Source organism: Scomber scombrus, chromosome 6 (assembly GCF_963691925.1).
Source record: "Scomber scombrus chromosome 6, fScoSco1.1, whole genome shotgun sequence".
NCBI classification, from domain to species: domain Eukaryota; kingdom Metazoa; phylum Chordata; class Actinopteri; order Scombriformes; family Scombridae; genus Scomber; species Scomber scombrus.
Window position 1 is genome coordinate 12,104,358 of NC_084975.1, and position 18,774 is coordinate 12,123,131.

Sequence of the window (18,774 nt, forward strand, 5' to 3'; positions counted from 1 at the left end):
CTCATCACGCAGGGGTTGACATTCGAAACGTAGAGCTGTGAAGTGTGTGTATCTTTTCTGTTGCACGACAAGTAGGTTTAAATTCAAATAAATCTACAAAGGTGGAAAAGTGCACACTGAACGGCCAGGTGTTTATGGGAAGTGTGTAAATCAATGCCAACTTTTCTTTGTAATTTTATTTTGAACCTTCTGTGAGCTGCACTTTTCTGTACCCAGAGTTAGGCCAGTCAATCTCTCTTAAACACTAGTAGCTATAGTGTTTAAAACAAAGGATTGTTGTGTACTGTATCCTTTAAAGTATATGCTCCTATACTCTTTCCATCTATTCCTTTCAGAGAAAAACTGAAGTTCCTGTTTTAAGACAGTTTTTGTTTTGACATTGATGGTTTAAGCACAAGAAAGTGCTGCATCAGCGCTTGAGAGAATCAGCTTTCTTCTTTAAAAGGCACAAATTGCTCTTGAAGTGTTACCAACTTTTATGAACATTTTTCTTCTTTAAAAGGATTATTCTTTTATCTTCAGAAAAAGCAGCCCATAGTGCAATTTTCTCCTGTCAATGTGGGAAGAGTTGGGTTTGTTTTCACAAAACACTTGATCCATTTTATTGAAGGCCCGTCGCAATGCATCATTTGACTTTTATGAACAAATGCCATTTTTTTTCTCCATTATTTTTATTCTGATATATTTTCCTTTGTTGTCCTTGATTTCACTTTTTCGATTTGTTTTCTTTCATGACTGTAGAGTTGAAATAGTTTCTTTGCTGTAGTGAAACTGCTATGAATGTGAATATCTATTGGAGAAATAAATGCAATTGCAATGCAACTTCAACATACTGTCTATCAGTCTTTTTTTGTTTGTTATCTGTTTCCTAGAATCAAAGTTACTGCTTTGAAAATGTCAGCTGATATTTATAACTGTTTGTTGTTATGCATTTCAACAGAAGCTGTTCGCCCTCAGCAGCTAAAGTGCCATTAAGGCAGAAAGGACTGGAGGACAACAGAGGGCTCTGTTCTACTAACCGCTGCACGCTATTGTCTGGGTGAGATGGAAAATGGGCTTTTGACCTGTGGAAACTAACCCAGACTGCTACCATTGAGTCTTTCTCGCTTCCTTTTTTCTGTCTTCGTCATGCTTTCTCTTGTTCGGTCTGCTTTTTTCTCTCTCATTTTGTAACACGCACATACATACACACACATCAAATCCCATCCCATGGTTTATTCCTGAAGGAACTGTGCCAGTTCTCTCCAAATGCATCTCATTCATTCGCAGCCAAGGTCTAACCATCAAAGAACTCCAGTCTTCTACTAAAGGCATCTCTGTAATGGCCTTTATAAAAACAAGGCTTGGTGACACACACACTTCCACTGAAATACAAAAAAAATATCTCCACACAAATCTGAAGGTAGTCCGAACAAAGGAAGACACTATAATAAAGTCACTTCTGTAAAATACTTCTCCATTTACATTCTGTGCTGGAAATGCCATGCAATAAAACAGCTGGGAAAGTGATCTGAAAAAGCTGGAGCATGTGGTTCCCTTTGGGTCAGCAGCCTTTAGTTTCTGTTGCCATTCAGGCTTTCAATCCAAAGTACTTCCACCTTATTGTGCAATAGCTGAGCAGCGAAGAGGCTGAAGGTACCAGTGACGTCCGTTTGGTGCTTAATTGATTTGAACCTGGCAACCTAACACTGACAGTCCCCTGGTGGCTCTATATAAATGGACTTTGTGGGAGCCAGCATAGTGACGTCAGGATGGAGAGATGTTGTAACCTCTCTCTGTCTGTTTGACAGCTCTTTACCAGACCAAGTATCAGCAGACCACTCAAAGGAAATGCCTGCACAGAGGCTGTCAGGCCTCTTTAACCTGAAGGAAGCTGCCATATACTGTGATCAAATAATGTTCAGACAGTTTTATGGGAAGTTATTCAGAGTTACGGTTATTATTACATTTATACTGGATTAACAGTGTATAGTGTAGCAGGACTTTAATCCTAAACATACAACACAAGGCAACCAGACCATTTTTATGTCAAATACTGGAAGGATCTTAATTTGCCAAGTCAATCACCTGACTTCAATCCAACTAAGCATGTGTTTTCGTTTCCTGAGACTGAAGGAAAAAAAGCCCTGAGACAAGCAAGATGTGTACATGCCTGCTATACAGACATGTCAGAGCATCACCAGAGAAGACAACAAGTGTTTGCTGATGTCTGTGAGAGGTACACTTCAGCCGGTTATTACCTGCAAGGGCTCTGCAAGAAGAGACTATTTGGAAAAAAGATGGGATGATCATGTGGATGATAAAGCGCTTAAAGCTCAGATTCAGAGCCTTAACCTCACTTTCATTTCAAATCCAATAATGTGCTGGATTACAGTGCCATAACAAAATAATATGTCAGTGTCCTAATACTTTGTGGCTAAACTCTTATGTATGAACATTGTGACAAATTATGACTTCTAAATGTATTTTAATTGTCCACAGTGGACTGCATTTGGGTGAATTGTGGTGGTAAAAAAAAAGAAGAGGATAGTATATGATTAAAGCTGTTGCCAAGATTCAAAAGTTACATTAGACGCAGATGAAAAAATTAAGCTACCAGGACACCCCAAAGAGAGGTGAGATTTCGACTAGTAGCATATATTGTAGAGTGCTCTTTCCTCAAACTGTCCTCAGACTCTTGAACTTTGGTATGGGATAAAGTGCACTGTGGACTGTTATATTAAATGATGATTTAATAATGATGTAATGATGAATGATGATGTTTTTCTTTAAATCCTTAAATGTCTTTGTGACTAGAGTACAATGTGTACAGTCACACTGAGCTGCCACTGAGCTGACTGGTAAAAATCTCATATCTCACTCTGCTCCTGAAGAATGCCTATAAAGAATGGGAGCAACGCTGAACTCTAGTGTTCATTTTGTGTATTAACCGAACCAGGGAAATCAAGAACAAGAAAGTTGTGAGTTGAAAAACAGCACTTTAAACAAATAAAAAGCAATCACAAGCAATTGGCCAAGTCAATCAAAAATCAGATGTATATGTTTTTAATATCCTGAAACTTAAACCCTAGCCAAAGTTATTGTAAGTGGCGACAGTAAATGCAACAGGTACTATATGGCCGATCAAATTGCGTCTGCCATGGCATGTCTTATGAGATAAGTTTATCTTTGTTTGCCTGGTTGGTCAGACTCTCCAGCAGGCTCTTGTCATCTTTATCTGGAAGACAAGGTGACATACAGAGAGATAAAGAATTACTTATACTAATAAGTATACACACATTTTTGTCTGTATTAATCCATCATTCCACTCTCCCACCCCTTTCTAAAACTTACCAAAGATCACCAGGCTGCAGGAGCACTTGGCCATCCCCAGTGGATTCTCCAGGACCAGCGTGTATTTACCACCATCTTTAGCTCCACAAGTAGGGATGACCAGGGTGCACACTCCATTGGCTGTGCTATGCCAAAACCGAGGGGAGTCAGAGATCTTTGTTTCCCCTTTATACCAGCAGGCCTATAAATTAGACAGATGTCTTGTTAATGCACAGATGTTTCGGGCAGATGCACCACACTCCTATCAGAAACACATCTTTCATACCTTTGGAGTTGGCATGCCCTGATAGGCGCAGCTCATGGTGCAGTCATGGCCTTTGTGTACAGCATGATCCTTCAGTGGCAGCAGGAAAGAAGGTTTCACCTGACGTGATCTTGAAGCATATTCTTTCAACTCAAGTCTGCTGATGCACTCTTAAAAACAGATATATAAATATAAATATGAAGGCAAAATACTGGAAAATTAGCAGAAGTGCTTATTGCTATGGTGTAATGCTGAAATCAAATGTCCACCCTCTCACCTTTCTCCTTTGCAATGATGAGAGGCTCCTCGGAGTCCAAAGGATCGCTATCTCCAATAGAGCTCTGTGCAATGACCCTGAAGTAGTACTTCCTCCCAGGAAGCAGTCCAGTGACAGTGTACTTGCTGCTGAAGACACGTTCAGCAACCGTAAACCAGGAAGCGGTGCTGGTATCTCGTTTAAGGATGACATAATGTGCCCCCTCATCATCGTCAGCAGCCAGGTCTGGGGTGTGATCCCACTGCAGGGTCACAGTGCCCGGGACCTCCTCCACCAGGCGGAGGTTCTTCGGGGGTCGAGGGAAGTCTTATGGAAGGGGAGCAGTTAAAGGGGGATGATGAAAAGAAGAGATATTTTATTTGAACTGCAATGACCTCACATTTCTTAATGCAAGAGAAGAAAGTTTTCACAAAGACATGCACGCTGATATGTATTCCCCCCAAGTGATTTGTTGGTTGGCAAAATACAATAAATCACCATTAAAGAAAGCTTTGAATTAAAAGTCTTCCTCACTTACCTGCAATCCTGACATTAACATCATAGTGAGCCTCTCCATAGTCGTTCTTCAGGTGGGCACGGTAGACACCAGAGTCAGACCGTTGAGAGGAGGAAATGAGGAACTGGGAGTGATTCTTGCTGCTGGTGATGACCTCTCTTCCTGTGGTGCGGATGCCATCCTTGAACCAGGTGACCACTGGTGGAGGTGAAGCCTGTGAACACAAAGACAGAAATTAGTGATAGTAAGGATCTTTTGATAGGATTTGTATTAATTAATCTTGTAGCTTTGAGAGACACAACCAAATGTAATGGAACTAGTTCATCTAACTGACGAAGGCTTACACTGAAGCTGAGGTGAAGGCAGAGAGACGTTCCAGCACGGACCACCATCTGGTTCTTCAGCTTCCCATGGAGGTTGAACCTGGGTGCCACTTTGTAGAGAAAATAAAAAATCAATAAAAAGAAAAATAAAGTAGAGAAAAAAAGGAGACTTCAACAGAATGCAGTTATATTACCAGGAGGAGGCAGAGCCAGTACACCCTCCGACAGCTCAATGGGCTCCCCCAGACCTCCTTCATTGACAGCCCGGATACGGAAGTGGTACTTCATACGCTCCTGAAGTCCTCCCACAGTATAGCCAGTACCCGCGATGGGGATCTTAGAGGCTTTCATCCACTCTTTAGCATCTTCAGGGCGGATCTCTAGGATGTAACCTGAAGGCTCATCTCCCTGCTCTGGAGGTGTCCATCTCAGAGAAATGGAGGAGTTTGTAGAGTCAGAAACACACAGATTCCTCACCATGCCAGGAGCTCCTATGAGACGTAAGCCAGAATTACATTATGTTAAATAGTCTAGATAATATGTATAAAGAGACAGAAGAAGAGTAAGGAAATGAAGTAGGCAGCAAAGGACTCACGTATTGGGTCTTTAGCCTGGGCAGCATTAGAAATGGTGCTGGGACTGCCTGCTCCAGCCCTGTTTACACTGGTCACTCTGAACTCGTACTCCACACCATCCACCAGCCCATCCACCACAAATTTAGAATCTAGATAGATAGAAATGCAACAGAAGAGAATGTACTGTCAATACAGAAATTAAAATTAATCAGGTTGCCCTATTGCCAGTTTTGATGAGTCATGACTTGGTCGACACGTTAAAATATCTTTACATTTGCATGTCTGTATTGTGTGTATACAGAAGAATTATTTTATGCATGACAACAATCTTATTTTACTGTCCTTTACTCTGACCTGTGAGCAGTTCCTTGTTGACCTGCAACCACATGTTGCTGCCCTTCTTCCTCCTCTCAAGGTTGTAGCCCAGAACTGAGGCTACACCATCTTGGGCTGGAGGAGTCCAGCTCACTGTCATGGTGTCCTTGGTTATATTCGACACCTGTGGCTGGGGAGCCATGCCTGGAGGCTCTGTGAGGGCGGATTTAAACAGAGGTGTTCTCAAACGCAAATGCAATGATCATTTCAACGGCTGTGATGATAAAGATAGGGAAGTGGATAATGAGAAGAATTGTGATGCTATGCCTTATCTTTCTTTTGTGTATGCACCATGATGATGCTGATGATGACAAAAACCCTGTGATATATCAAATGACCTTTCACCTATCATTTCTCCAGCGCGCACCTCCTCTGTCTCGAGGGGGTCACTCATTCCCTCCGTGTTGACAGCCCTGATGCGATACTGATACGCCTGCCCCTCCTCCACATTGTCATTGCTGAAGATTGTGGTACTGCTGTCCACTTCTCCAACTCTGGTCCAGGACTTCTTCCCTGTTACACGGCGTTCAATCACAAAGCTGGTCACCTGCTTACCCCCATTGTCCCGGGGAGCCTTCCACTTCATCTTGATACACTTTCCTGAAAGCTCAAGGAACTCAACTTTCCCTTGAGGAGGCTTAGGATGGTCTAGGCAATGTGATCAAAGAGAAGTTAAGTATTTCAAATCTGCATTAAAGAAAATCCTTTTAACATTGGTTGCCAAAAACTTTCACCCACCAATCACATTGAGGTGCAGGTTGGCAACAGCAGTGCCACAGTCACTCTTTAGGCGAAGCATAATTGCACCGCTGTCTTCTCGTATACATCTGGTTAAACAGGCAGAAGTAGTGGAAATATTTATACATTCAACATCTTTTATAAGATCATAAAATATCTGAGTAGATGACACCTTTCTCATCTCATCCACCTGCTGAGCACCAGTGAGGTGCCATCAGCTGTCCGCTCCACTTTGGTCCTCTCATCTTCTGTGACCTCCACACCATCCTTGTACCAGGTGACCTTGGGAGGTGGTTTGCCTTTGAAGGGGATCTTAATGGTGGCTGTGTGCCCTGCCTTCACAGTCACAGGTCGGGCACCCAATAAGTCCAGCACAGAGGAATCAATCTCTGGAGGGTCTGGCAAACAACATTTTTGAAATGGATATTTGGATGTAGTTTAAAAAGCGTTTCATTGTTGTTTTGGTTTAATTCACTTCCAGTATAGATTTGGTAGATGTCATTTGATTTTGACAGTGGCAAGAAAGCTTTTCCCATCTCAACACACGCACACACCTGCAATGGTGAGCAGAGCCTCACTCTCTGCCCCCTTGGCTCTGAAGGTGTACTTGCCCTCATGGGCATTAGTCACACCTGTGAAGATCAGCTTGTGGACGGCTCCTTGTTTGAATACTTGAACCCCACTCTTCTCTGAAATCTTTCATATGAAACCCAGAAGAAATACACAACACTGTGTTAACAACAAAATGCAAAAATGTAATTGAAGCAGAAAATCAGGGTTTTAAAGATGGTAGATTATCACTTGAAAAACGCAGCTAATGCCATATTTGCTTGACATTTAGGCATGAGAGTAGAAGGAGCAAAGACTATTCAGATAAATTGACAGAAGGGGAATGCTTAAGGACTGTAACCTTTTCACCCCATCATCTCTTACCTCCTGTCCATCCTTCAGCCACATTCCATCTACCTTCTCATCGTCAAGAACAACGGACAGCTCTGCAGGGGAGCCTGTTGGACACTGAACATCTGACATACCACTCTTCACTGAGGCAAACCGCTCTGACATAAAAAAAATAAAAAATAAAAAGCTTATTTAGGGTCTTTTTTAGTAGCCAGTAATTTCTTATGAGAAAACATTTAATTCAGGGTCCAATTTTAGACCTTAAAAAAGCCATGTGACATAAAAAAAGGCCAGACAGACAGATGTCATTACCATCCACAATCAGATAGGCAGAGGTGACATATTCGTGTGAGTCATTGTCCTGAGTACAGACGACGGAGTACTTCCCCTCATCTGTCAGCTCACAGTCCTCGATGATGATCTCTGCCCTTTTTCCCTCGCGCATGAAGATATAGCGACGGCTTGCTGTGACATCACACCCATCCTTCAGCCAGCGAATGTGAACGTCCTTGGAGCTCATCTCACACTCCAGGCGGGCAATGCCTCTCTCCTTCACACTGGCGTTTTTCAATTGGCTGGTAAAGTTGATAGGAATCCCTTGACAATATAATAAACAAAAAAGACCAAGATTAAGAGAAAGAGAATGACTTCAAGGTTGATGTTGTGGTGATTTCTGTATTAATCACATCTTAAATGGAAAACCATAATTTTAGATAAAAATGGAAATATCAACAGAGCTTTATTGTGTACCCAGTTATTAGTTTTCTTCATAGTCAGTCCCTACACATACAGCAGACCTTATAGAATTATGCTTAAAGAACAAGAAAGATAGAGTGTACTCATGAAAAACTGTAATTAACACAACCTCAATTACTATGATTCTGTTCCTGCAACCCCAGAGGACAGCCACATATCCTTGTGAATATATTTACATGCCCCAGCTTGCACCTTCGGCAAATAAGCATCTTGTTAGACAGAGGCGTAATAAATGAGCTTGTTGTGAGGAGGGATTTGGTTGGCTTATTTCAACTCAGCGCTAGAAGGGAGGATTTATTATGTTTCCAATACGTCTTCATTTGGAAGATAGAGGGAAGATAATGTTGTTACGCATAGCTATGAAAGAATCTCTAATCTCAGGGGAGGGGAAAGCCAGTAACTGCTCATCTCCACTAAGTCTAAAGGGGAAGTTTGTTTCCTTGGAAGTGTTTCTTCTAGCTCCACTAAAACAGGAAGGCACAGCCCTTTTGGGAAAAACAAAACAAAACATAAAACGTTTTTTCATGTCTGTGAAAGCCATGAAATACTTGTGCGTACGTTCAATGAAAAGTGGCACAGTGGCAGTGAGGTCTCCAATGCTGATGGTGTAGTCTCCAGTGTCGCTGACTTTCACATCTTTAATCTTCAAGGTGTAGGTCAGACCATCTTCAGACAGGCACACTTCGAACTTTTCATCCCTTTTTACTTCCTTTCCTTTTACCTGTCAAAATACAAACAAACACATCTTTTCATATTCCTATACAAAAATGTTGATGCCAAAAACTCCTACAGTTTTTCCAAGAGACCAAATGTGTTAAATATCCACCAGGATGGGATGCTGAATAATTGCATGATTCTGTAAAAGTGCAATTAAGTCATTCAGTAAATCTTTTTTTAATCAGACACTAGCCTTCCAGATGAGTGGTGCGTCTGTCTTCTTGGAAAGACGGATCTCAAACACAGCAGTCTGGCGCTCTGTCACTTTTTGGGGCTTAAAGTCAGACAGAAATTTCAGAGGTTCATCTGAAAGAAAGAAGGGACATGGAAATCACTACATATTAAAATATATAAAGTGTGTACACTATATATTATGTAAAAACCTTATTGAAAAGGACTCTTTCACTAAAAAAACACACCTATAAAAGATGTCTAGCAATTGGCACTTTTATGTGTGGGTGTTTAGAGTATTTTGTATTTTGTCAATCTATGCCCTGTAGTAAAAGGAATAAGAAAAATGTTGTGCACATAGGCAGGTGTAACCTGATGTGCCAGATGGTTTGTTACAGGGCCATCTGAGAAGTTGTCCATGGAAACTGCTTGGGAACAGTCAGGCACTTTCAAAAAATACTTGGCACATAATTGGATGAACCATCTGTTCATCACAATCTATCACTGTCTCACCTTGTAAGGCAGCTGGATTCACAACGCTGATTGGTCCAAACCACTGGTGGTACGGACACAAGTCTATAACATGAACCCTGAAAAGATGGATTCTTGCAGGATCTCATGATGTTGTGATCAATCCAGCTGCCTCGCAAAGTAAAGGCCGGTGAATATGTGCACATTAAACTTGTCCTTCTCTGTTACAACAATCAAACAAGTCCAAATCACAGCCCTTGACAGAACACTACATGGCACAGCTGTTCAAGGAAATGCAAATGACAAGAAAAAGAGAGCATGTAAAAACAGAGGGATTCACACAGAGTGGATAATGCAGTCAATGATGAGGCTGTCTCTCTGAGTTATGAGCGGCGGGAAGGACTCAAGTTTCATTCTGCACTTGCCTATGACATTAAGCCTGGCTGACAGTCTCTTGTCTCCAACCTGGAGAGCGTAGGTGCCCATGTCACTGAGGCTCACGCCAGAAATGCACAACATGTGCTTGGTTCCCATCTGTTTCACTTCATATTTCCCATGAGAGTATTGGATCCGCAGCAGCTCCGCACCCTGAATTGTAAATAAAATGCCTGGGTGAGAGGAGAAACTCACAAGTGGTTTATATAATGGAAACACCTATATATATACACAGTGCATCCGGAAAGTATTCACACCCCTTCACTTTCCCCACATTTTGTTATGCTACAGCTTATTCCAAAATTGATTAAATTCCTTTTTTTTCTCATCAATGTACACACAATACCCCATAATGAAATGAAAACGAAAAAGGTTTTTTAGAATTTTTTGCAAATGTATTAAAAATAAAAAACTGAAATATCGCATGTACATAAGTATTCACACCCATGCTATGATGTTTCTACAACTTGATTGGAGTCCACCTGTATTAAATTCAATTGATTGGACATGATTTGGAAAAGTACACATCTGTCAATATAAGGTCCCACTGTTTTTTGTTTTTTTGAATATTTTATTTTCACTTTTTTACATTTTTTACAAAAAATAGAAGGAAGAAAAAAACAACACAAAAACCTATATACAAAATAGACATACACCACCTGACATTGTTAAATGAAATAAATGAAGTAAGAAAAGTAAAGACAAAGGCTATATGAGGATATATACTATAAGCAAAGTCGTCCAGTGCCTTCTGTCTCAAAATACCATCAGGGGTATGAATAGAAAACAAAACCAAACACAAACAAACACCAAAAAAAAAAAAGGAAAAAAAAAAAAAAAAAAAACCCTGAGAGGAATATCAAAGCCTTGATCAGTACTGCAACAGTACAGGAAAAATAATTGAATTACAAATACCACATAGCAGCCTGATTCTTCTTATTATTGGTCGTTTAAGTCTCATCCAGTAAAGCCAAAAATGGTTTCCATGTTTTCTCATAATATTTAGGTGCATTCCCTCTACTGAGGCGAATCTGTTCCATCCTCGAAACAAAAACCATTTCATTAAGCCACCTCTTAAAGCAAGGGGATGATGGAGATTTCCAGTTAAGTCAAATTAATTTTTTGGCTGCTACCATGCCTGTTTTGAGAGCCTGCTTACAGTGGGAAGGGAGGGTCGATGTCCTTTCAGAGGAACCAAAAATCGCCAGGTTACAGTCTGGTTGAATATTTATTTTATATTGCTTAGAGAACCAACTGAATATGTCGCTCCAAAAACTGTCCAGTACTGGGCAATACCAGAATAAATGTGAGAGTGAACCTTCGGCTGTGTTACATCTATCACACATGGGAGACACTGATTCAAATATTCTATTAAGTTTAATTTTGGAATAATGCAGTCTATGTACGACTTTAAATTGAATCAACCGATATCTTGAATTTATAGAACACTTCTGTATACTGGACAGGCTCTCCTCCCATAGTTCCTCTGAAAGTGGAACTCCCAGTTCTTTTGAACATGTATCCCTAAGATGACTGGAACTCACTGGCGACTCAAAAGCAGTGACAAAGCGGGAAATCAAATGTTTAGAGTTTGGTTGTAAGAGAAATGTATCATAAAAATTATAATTATGTGGTCTTAATGGGAAATCAGAAACATGTTCTCTTACAAAATGTCTGATCTGTAAATACCGATAAAAATGCAACTGAGGGAGGTGATATCTAGCCTGGAGAAAAGGGAAGGAAGCAAAATTGTTATCTATATAAAGATCTGAAATGTAACGTAGGCCTCTCTTCCTCCAGTCCAGAAACACCCCATCAGTCAAGCCTGGTTTAAACAAATGATTACCTGTTATTGGGGCATTTATTGAAACATTTGGTAATCTAAGGACTTTTCTTATTTGTTTCAATATCTTCAAAGAATTACTAAGAACAAAATTGTCACCAAATAACTTGTGGGAAGGCTGTGCAATTGAAAAGAGCAACGCTGGGAGCGAAGTTTGTGATACAGACATGGATTCAATCTTTAGCCAGAGCGGAGAGGAACAGTCATCATGAGGAGATCCCCCCTTCCAGAAAATGAGAGCCCTTGCATTTGCAGCCCAGTAATAATGCCTAAAAACCGGGAGGCCAAGACCCCCGCTTTTTGCGTTCTTCTGCAGATGGGCTTTAGAAATGCGAGGGGGTTTATTTGCCCAAACAAATGACAGGACAACTGAATCTAGTTGTTTAAAAAATTGTAACGGCAAATAAATGGGGAGGTTTTGAAAAAGATACAAGAACCTTGAAAGTGCAACCATTTTAATGGCGTTAATACGGCCAATCATTGAGAGAGGGAGCAATTTCCAGTTCTTAATATTAGCTTTAAGTTTATCGACCATATCCAAAAAATTCAATTTCAGTAAGAGTTTGGGGTTTCTGGAAATCTTAAGGCCAAGATAATAAATATGGGTAGTAACTAATTTAAATGGCAAAGATTTCAAGAAAATAGGGCACATGTTAGCCAATGGCATGAACTCACATTTGTCCCAGTTAATTGTGTACCCAGATAATTTACCAAATGATTTTATATAATTCAGGAGGTTGGGAACTGAGACCACTGGGTCTGATAAACAGATCAATAAATCATCAGCGTACAGATTAACAAGGCTTTCCACATTACCAAACTTTATCCCATGAATACCTGGGTGACCCCTTTTACCTATTGCAAGTGGTTCCAATGTAATGTCAAAGAGAAGAGGAGAAAGAGGGTCACCCTGCCTTACACCCCGCTGTAACTCAAAGGGTTGGGACCTATCTGAATTAGTGAGAATAGAGGATACTGGTTTAAGATAAATTATTTTCACCCATTCAATGAAATGTTCCCCAAATCCAAATTGCTTTAGCGTCTTCAGCATGTAAGGCCATTCGATCTGATCGAATGCCTTTTGGGCGTCAAGAGATAAAATAGCAGCCTGTGTATTTTTCCCATGTACTGAGTATACTGTGTTTAAAAGCAGACGGACATTACTAAAAGAAAAGACCTGGAATAAATCCAGTCTGATTAGGGTGTACAATTGTGGAAATATGCCTACCTAATTTTGTAGCCAAAACTTTAGTTATTATTTTCAGATCACAATTTAAGAGAGCAACCGGTCTGTAACTTGCAGGATCCACTGCTTCCCTTCCCCCCTTCAAAAGCAAGGAGATATTCGCCTCATATAACGAGCTGGGGAGCGTCTTATTTCTCATAGAATTGTTCACCATTCTCAGCATGAGTGGAATTATTTTGTCATGAAATGATTTATAAAATTCACAGCCAAAGCCGTCTGGGCCAGATGTTTTTCCCGAGGGGCAGGCTTGAATAGCATTTAAGAGGGAAGAGATATAAGGTCCCACTGTTGACAGTACATGTCAGAGCAGAAACTAAGCCACGAAGTCAAAGGAATTGTCTGTAGACCTCTGAGACAGGATTGTATCGAGGCACAGATCTGGGGAATTGTACAACATTTTTTTTGCAGCATTGAAGGTCCAGAAGAGCACAGTGGTCTCCATCATTCGTAAATGGAAGAAGTTTGGAACCACTAGGACTCTTCCTAGAGCTGGCTGCCCAGCCAAACTGAGCAATCGGGTGAAAAGGGCCTTGGTCAGAGAGGTGACCAAGAACCCAATGGTCACTCTGACAGAGCTCCAGCGTTCCTCTGTGGAGATGGGAGAACCTTCCAGAAGGACAACCATCTCTGCAGCACTTCACCAATCAGGCCTTTATGGTAGAGTGGCCAGACGGAAGCCTCTACTCAGTAAAAGTCACATGACAGCCCGCTTAGAGTTTGCCAGAAGGCACCTAAAGGACTCTCAGACCATGAGAAACAAGATTCTCTGGTCTGATGAAACAAGGATTGAACTCTTTGGCCTGAATGCCAAGCGTCACATCTATAGGAAACCAGGCACATCTCATCACCTGGCTAATACCATCCCTACAGTGAAGTATGGTGGTGGCAGCATCATGCTGTGGGGATGTTTTTCAGCGGCAGGAACTGGGAGACTAGTTAGGATCAAGGGAAAGATGAACAGAGCAAAGTACAGAGAGATCCTTGATGAAAACCTGCTCCAGAGCACTCAGGTCCTCAGACTGGGGCGAAGGGTTACCGTCCAACAGGACAATGACCCTAAGCACACAGCCAAGACAACTAAGGAGTGGCTTTGGGACAAGTCTGTGCATGCCCTTGAGTGGCCCAGCCAGAGCCCAGACTTGAACCCGATTGAACATCGCTGGAAAGACCTGAAAATAGCTGTGCAGCGACACTCCCCATCTAACCTGACAGAGCTTGAGAGGATCTGCAGAGATGAATGGGAGAAATACCCCAAATACAGGTGTGCCAAGCTTGTAGCTTCATACCCCAGAAGACTTAAGGCTGCCACTCAACTCAACAAAGTACTGAGTAAATGGTGTGAATTCTTGCGATATTTCTGTTTTTTATTTTTAAGAAATGTGCAGACACTTCTAAAAAACCTCTTTCGCTTTGTCATTATGGGGTATTGTGTGTAGATTGATGAGAGAAAAAAAAGGAATTTAATCAATTTTGGAATAAGGCTGTAACATAACAAAATGTGGGGAAAGTAAAGTGGTGTGAATACTTTCCAGACACACACACACACACACACACACACACACACACACACACACACACACACACACACACACACACACACACACACACACACACACACACAAGGCAGACATTGATTTTTACCAGAAACCAGTGCATCCTGATGTTTGGGTCTCTCAGTTCCAGGATGGTGTCGAACACGACGTTGGTGTCAGCTTTGGCTGTGATGTCCTCCAGGGGCTTCAGCACATGCACCATCTGGAAATAAAAAAATCAAATGATCAAACATTTTACATATTGTAAACAAACCACTTCTGTGACAAAATGACATTGAAAAGCATTTTTGCATGTTCACATTAGTTGACTTGAGTGTTACTATATGACATACCTTTTTTCCTATGGCTGTGCTGTGACAATAAACATTCAGCTCTATTTTAAGATTTTTTTTCCATATGATACCCCAAACCTTTTCATCTTTATCTGATCCTGCGCTATGTGAACAAGCTCTTTGTATGACAGGCCCACCTCCACCTCCACTTTCTTCTTCATCTCTTTTAGCTTCTTGAGAATGCCTCTAAAGTCGGTGAAGCCGTGCTCAGCACAGATCCTCTCGTAGTCCTTCTTGTCAGCTCCAGCCAGGATCTTTAACATCTCCTCCTCTGTAGGTGGCTTCCTCTCCTCTCTCTTCTCAACACTACTGCACAAGGACAAAGATCTCAGAAAGCAGAAAAGTCGTGCACGTGTGTTTATGTGCACGTGCAAAGGTGTAGGCCTGGTTTGTGTAGGTATGCGTGCGTGTATGTCTGACAGTTTGTGCAAAAGTGTGATGACAGCTCAGAAGCATCTTCCTCTGCCCCTGCGGCAACACTGGCACAGAGTGGAGCTCTTTAGATCTTGTCCTGTAGATATTTCTGGATGCATGCAAAAAGAAATCTGGGGGCGGATCAGAGAAAACTCCATCACACCTTGACAGGTTTTGGGAGTGTCAGGACCAGTATAAGACACCATGCTTGTGTTCCTACCGTTTCTTCAGCATCTTTTTGAAGTCCAGCGCTGGATCTAAAAACAAAAAGAGAACATCTTTACCAGAGGTAAACTTAGCAGAAAGCTTCTAAACAGCTATAAGGACTAAAAAAAGGTTCAAACAATGTATCATGTGAAATGGTAAGACTCACTTTCTGTAACAATGAGTGATACGGAGTAGATAGCTTCTCCATGGTGGTTAGAAGTGATGCATTTGTAGACATCAGCATCCCCCAGTGTGAGGTTTTTAATCTGAAGTGGAGGAAATACATCACGGTTTACATGAAATGAATAAAAGCAGCATGCTTTATGCTTAGTGCAATCCATAAGTGTAACCTGTAACTGTAACCTTGTGCAGATGTACCGAATCTACTACAAAGTAATACAACTTAAGCTGCACAGGCATTTGAAACTGTCATATTGTCACATTGTCGTCCGGTCACTTTAGATCCCACTGCAGTGCTTGTTTGGAGCAGAAGGAGGCAGTGCAATGCTAGGAATACCCTGTCAACATTTAGCACTGCAACTTAACAGTCATCCCTCACTAGAGAAACAGATGGCAAGGGGAGATGCATATGTCAGCACCCACAAGTTAATTGCTTTATAATAGCTATTTAAGCTTCACTTAAGCTCCCAGGCTGGTACAGAGAAAGCGTTAAATCCACTCCAGAGTGGTTATAGATAAAAGGATCAGAGAGTTTTTTTCTCTATCTACTTTTCCTCATGATGCATGGTGTGCTGTCTGGGTTGACAGCACCAAGATGGCAGAGCCCCTCAGCTTAATGATAGGCTGTACAGAGCTGCTGCACTCTGTAGCAGTCTGTTATGGTTACATTCACCTTTTTAAGTACTGTATTTTCACTCTGTACTGTCTGTGGTTAATGTGTTTAGATTTAGACACATATGGATTAATTACAGAAATGCTTACAGATGCTGGTGATCAACTCAGAGACAAGTTTTGGAATATACATGACATCAGTGTGTGTGATGGATTTCTTTTAAAAATAGGGCAGTGCTCCATCACAGCCATCAATGAAACATTCATCAAAACCACAAAGCACAAATATATACAATGCCACATTGTATTTATAGTTTGATGTGTCCAAAATAAAACAAACATAGCGTTGACTCAATTTCAATTTCTTATTTGACATGAGTCATTGTGCAGTCATCAATTATAACACAATGAAGGCAAATAAAATGATCTTTTGATAACACGGAAAATTAGAGAGACTCAGTAAAGATCTGAATCAGCACACACTTAATTTCAATACAGCCTTGGTTTCTGTTTCAGAGGTGAAAAACAGTGATATCCTTAAATAAGTGAGTGACATTGTAAAGCTGTGTGGTTATATTGTCAAACCTTGAGTATATACTGATTGTTGATCTTGTCACAAAAAGACGTTGATGCATCAGAAAGCAAACATCCACTGGCTCGTTCCCAGCTGACAGTGGGCTGGGGATTCCCTGTCACCTTCGCCTTGAACACTGCATTGTCACCTATGAATGACAGATGAGACAGGGACGTGTTCATTAACTGCTCGAGAAGGATTAGCTGTAGAGAAACCACTGTTGCATTACCAATTTTTAAATCATATTGGTGCAATAACATTGAATATTTCATGTTGTATCTCTCTCCTGTTTTCCCTTTGAGACCAGTATGTTTAAGGTCAGTCCCTGAATGCTAATGCTGTGGCTATTCTGCAGTGTTCTGCATATTGTGACAGGTTACCTTCTACAACCCTCTTAATCTATAATTCACAGGCAGAGCCAGGGTGAATAACACTCAGACACCTACAGTTTATGCAGAACAGGCACTAGTATTCAGCAGAAGCAGCAAAGGCTTTCTTCTGTGGAGGTCACGGACATCTTGCAAACTCTATCACACTATATTTGCGCTTTGTGAGGTCTTTGTCAGGACTTCGATCAGAGCAGATTTACAGTACCTTCACCCAGAGAGACAAGTGATTATCTTGAGTTTGCACATTGTGTCAAACTTTTTTCCCAGTGGAGTTGAACTTGTGTCATCTGGAGTTCCTGGGCAAATCATGGGCATGGATCTAAAATTAGCTTGCACATAGTTGTCTTGTAATCTCCAGAGCTCACAGTTGCTTATAATGCAATGTGAAGAGAGATATTAGGGGACACAAAGGACATTTCTTGAATTCTCAAGGTACTGTGGGATGGAAGAAGAGAATTCCTGCAGACTGTCCTTTTACTTGCAATAAACTTTATCAGAGATACAGAGTTTCAGTCCTCAGCCCTTCATCAGGTAAGGTCTAAGGACCAAAATGTTGTAATTTTCTAATAAAGTGTATTGCAAGTAAATTGACAGCGTGTGGGAGTTCTCTCTGCTCTTGCCCATGGACATTTCATCCTACGCACCTGTCTACAAGAAACTGAAGGTGTGCATGAGCCTTTACAGTTAGGGAGCAGTTCACATTACCCTCTTGGGCAGTGATGGGCCGCAGTTTCTCCTCAAAATCTGGGACAGACTCTCCCTCAGGGATGTGGGTGGATTTCTGTACCTGGCTGAAGGACTCCACCACAGCTGAGGTCTTACGCTGGACCCCAGAGTGTTCTGAGGGAGTATAAAGGACATTCACATCAAAAATCATAATCAAGCCCTAATAGGCAAACCATGATAGAGCAGCCTTACATGCAAATGTGCTGTATCGTGAATTTGAAAGGTGCTTGTTGCAGTGTAGTACTGTAGTAGTGTAGTCATCACAGTTCAAAATACACATAGCTTTAAGACGTTAAGACAAAATTGCTAGTGAGAAAAGTCGGTTAGAAGCACTTTTTAAAGGCTTATTATCATACTTATTTTTGTTCATTTTATTACTACTGCTCATTGGATTCCCAACTGTAATCAAAGATCCTCAATGCCATGTCTCATAATGAAATATGCTCTATTACAAAGCATAGCACATGAGGGGAAGATCATCATGTTTCTTACCATCCATGGTCCTGGACAAACCCTGAGAGACTTTTCGCAGCTTGGAGGAGCTCATGGGTGAGGTTAGGGTGGAGGAAGAGGCGGATGAGGAGGAGAACATTTGCATCTCTGACACCTGCCTCATCTGATGTTCCATCTTGTCCCCCGTGGCGTGGAGGAGCCCTGCTGCCATGGTGATGATGTTAAGGTGGTGCCTGGCTGTTGATGGAAACAAATAAAGTTGTCCATTTAACTCTTTATTCCATTGGATCTAGTTGTGTGTAACATCTTTTAGTCCTGATATATTGAGGGGCCTGAGTGACAGAGGACAATCTTAACCATTCTCTTTGAATTCACTTACCAATAAAGTTAATAGTGCGTTCAAAAGCAAAAGAGAATGAGTATCGGATTGTGTT

The 18,774-nt window shown here is 41.3% G+C and overlaps 1 protein-coding gene across 1 annotated transcript; it reads right to left on the reverse strand.

Annotated features, from left to right (window-relative positions):
• Window positions 1-3,149: 3,149 nt before the first annotated feature.
• LOC133981778 (immunoglobulin superfamily member 22-like) lies at window positions 3,150-18,551 on the reverse strand. Its single transcript, XM_062420630.1, has 25 exons — window positions 18,380-18,551; window positions 17,867-18,001; window positions 16,784-16,920; window positions 15,573-15,672; window positions 15,420-15,456; window positions 14,923-15,094; window positions 14,542-14,655; window positions 9,802-9,964; window positions 8,928-9,040; window positions 8,576-8,738; window positions 7,574-7,858; window positions 7,295-7,419; window positions 6,916-7,057; window positions 6,552-6,759; window positions 6,362-6,450; window positions 5,969-6,271; window positions 5,603-5,776; window positions 5,269-5,397; window positions 4,868-5,164; window positions 4,695-4,783; window positions 4,372-4,564; window positions 3,855-4,160; window positions 3,599-3,747; window positions 3,334-3,514; window positions 3,150-3,217 (listed from the first exon to the last, which is right to left on the reverse strand). Exons 1-25 carry the CDS (start codon window positions 18,549-18,551, stop codon window positions 3,150-3,152), a joined length of 4,044 nt encoding a protein of 1,347 aa, XP_062276614.1.
• Between the last annotated feature and the right edge of the window lie 223 nt (window positions 18,552-18,774).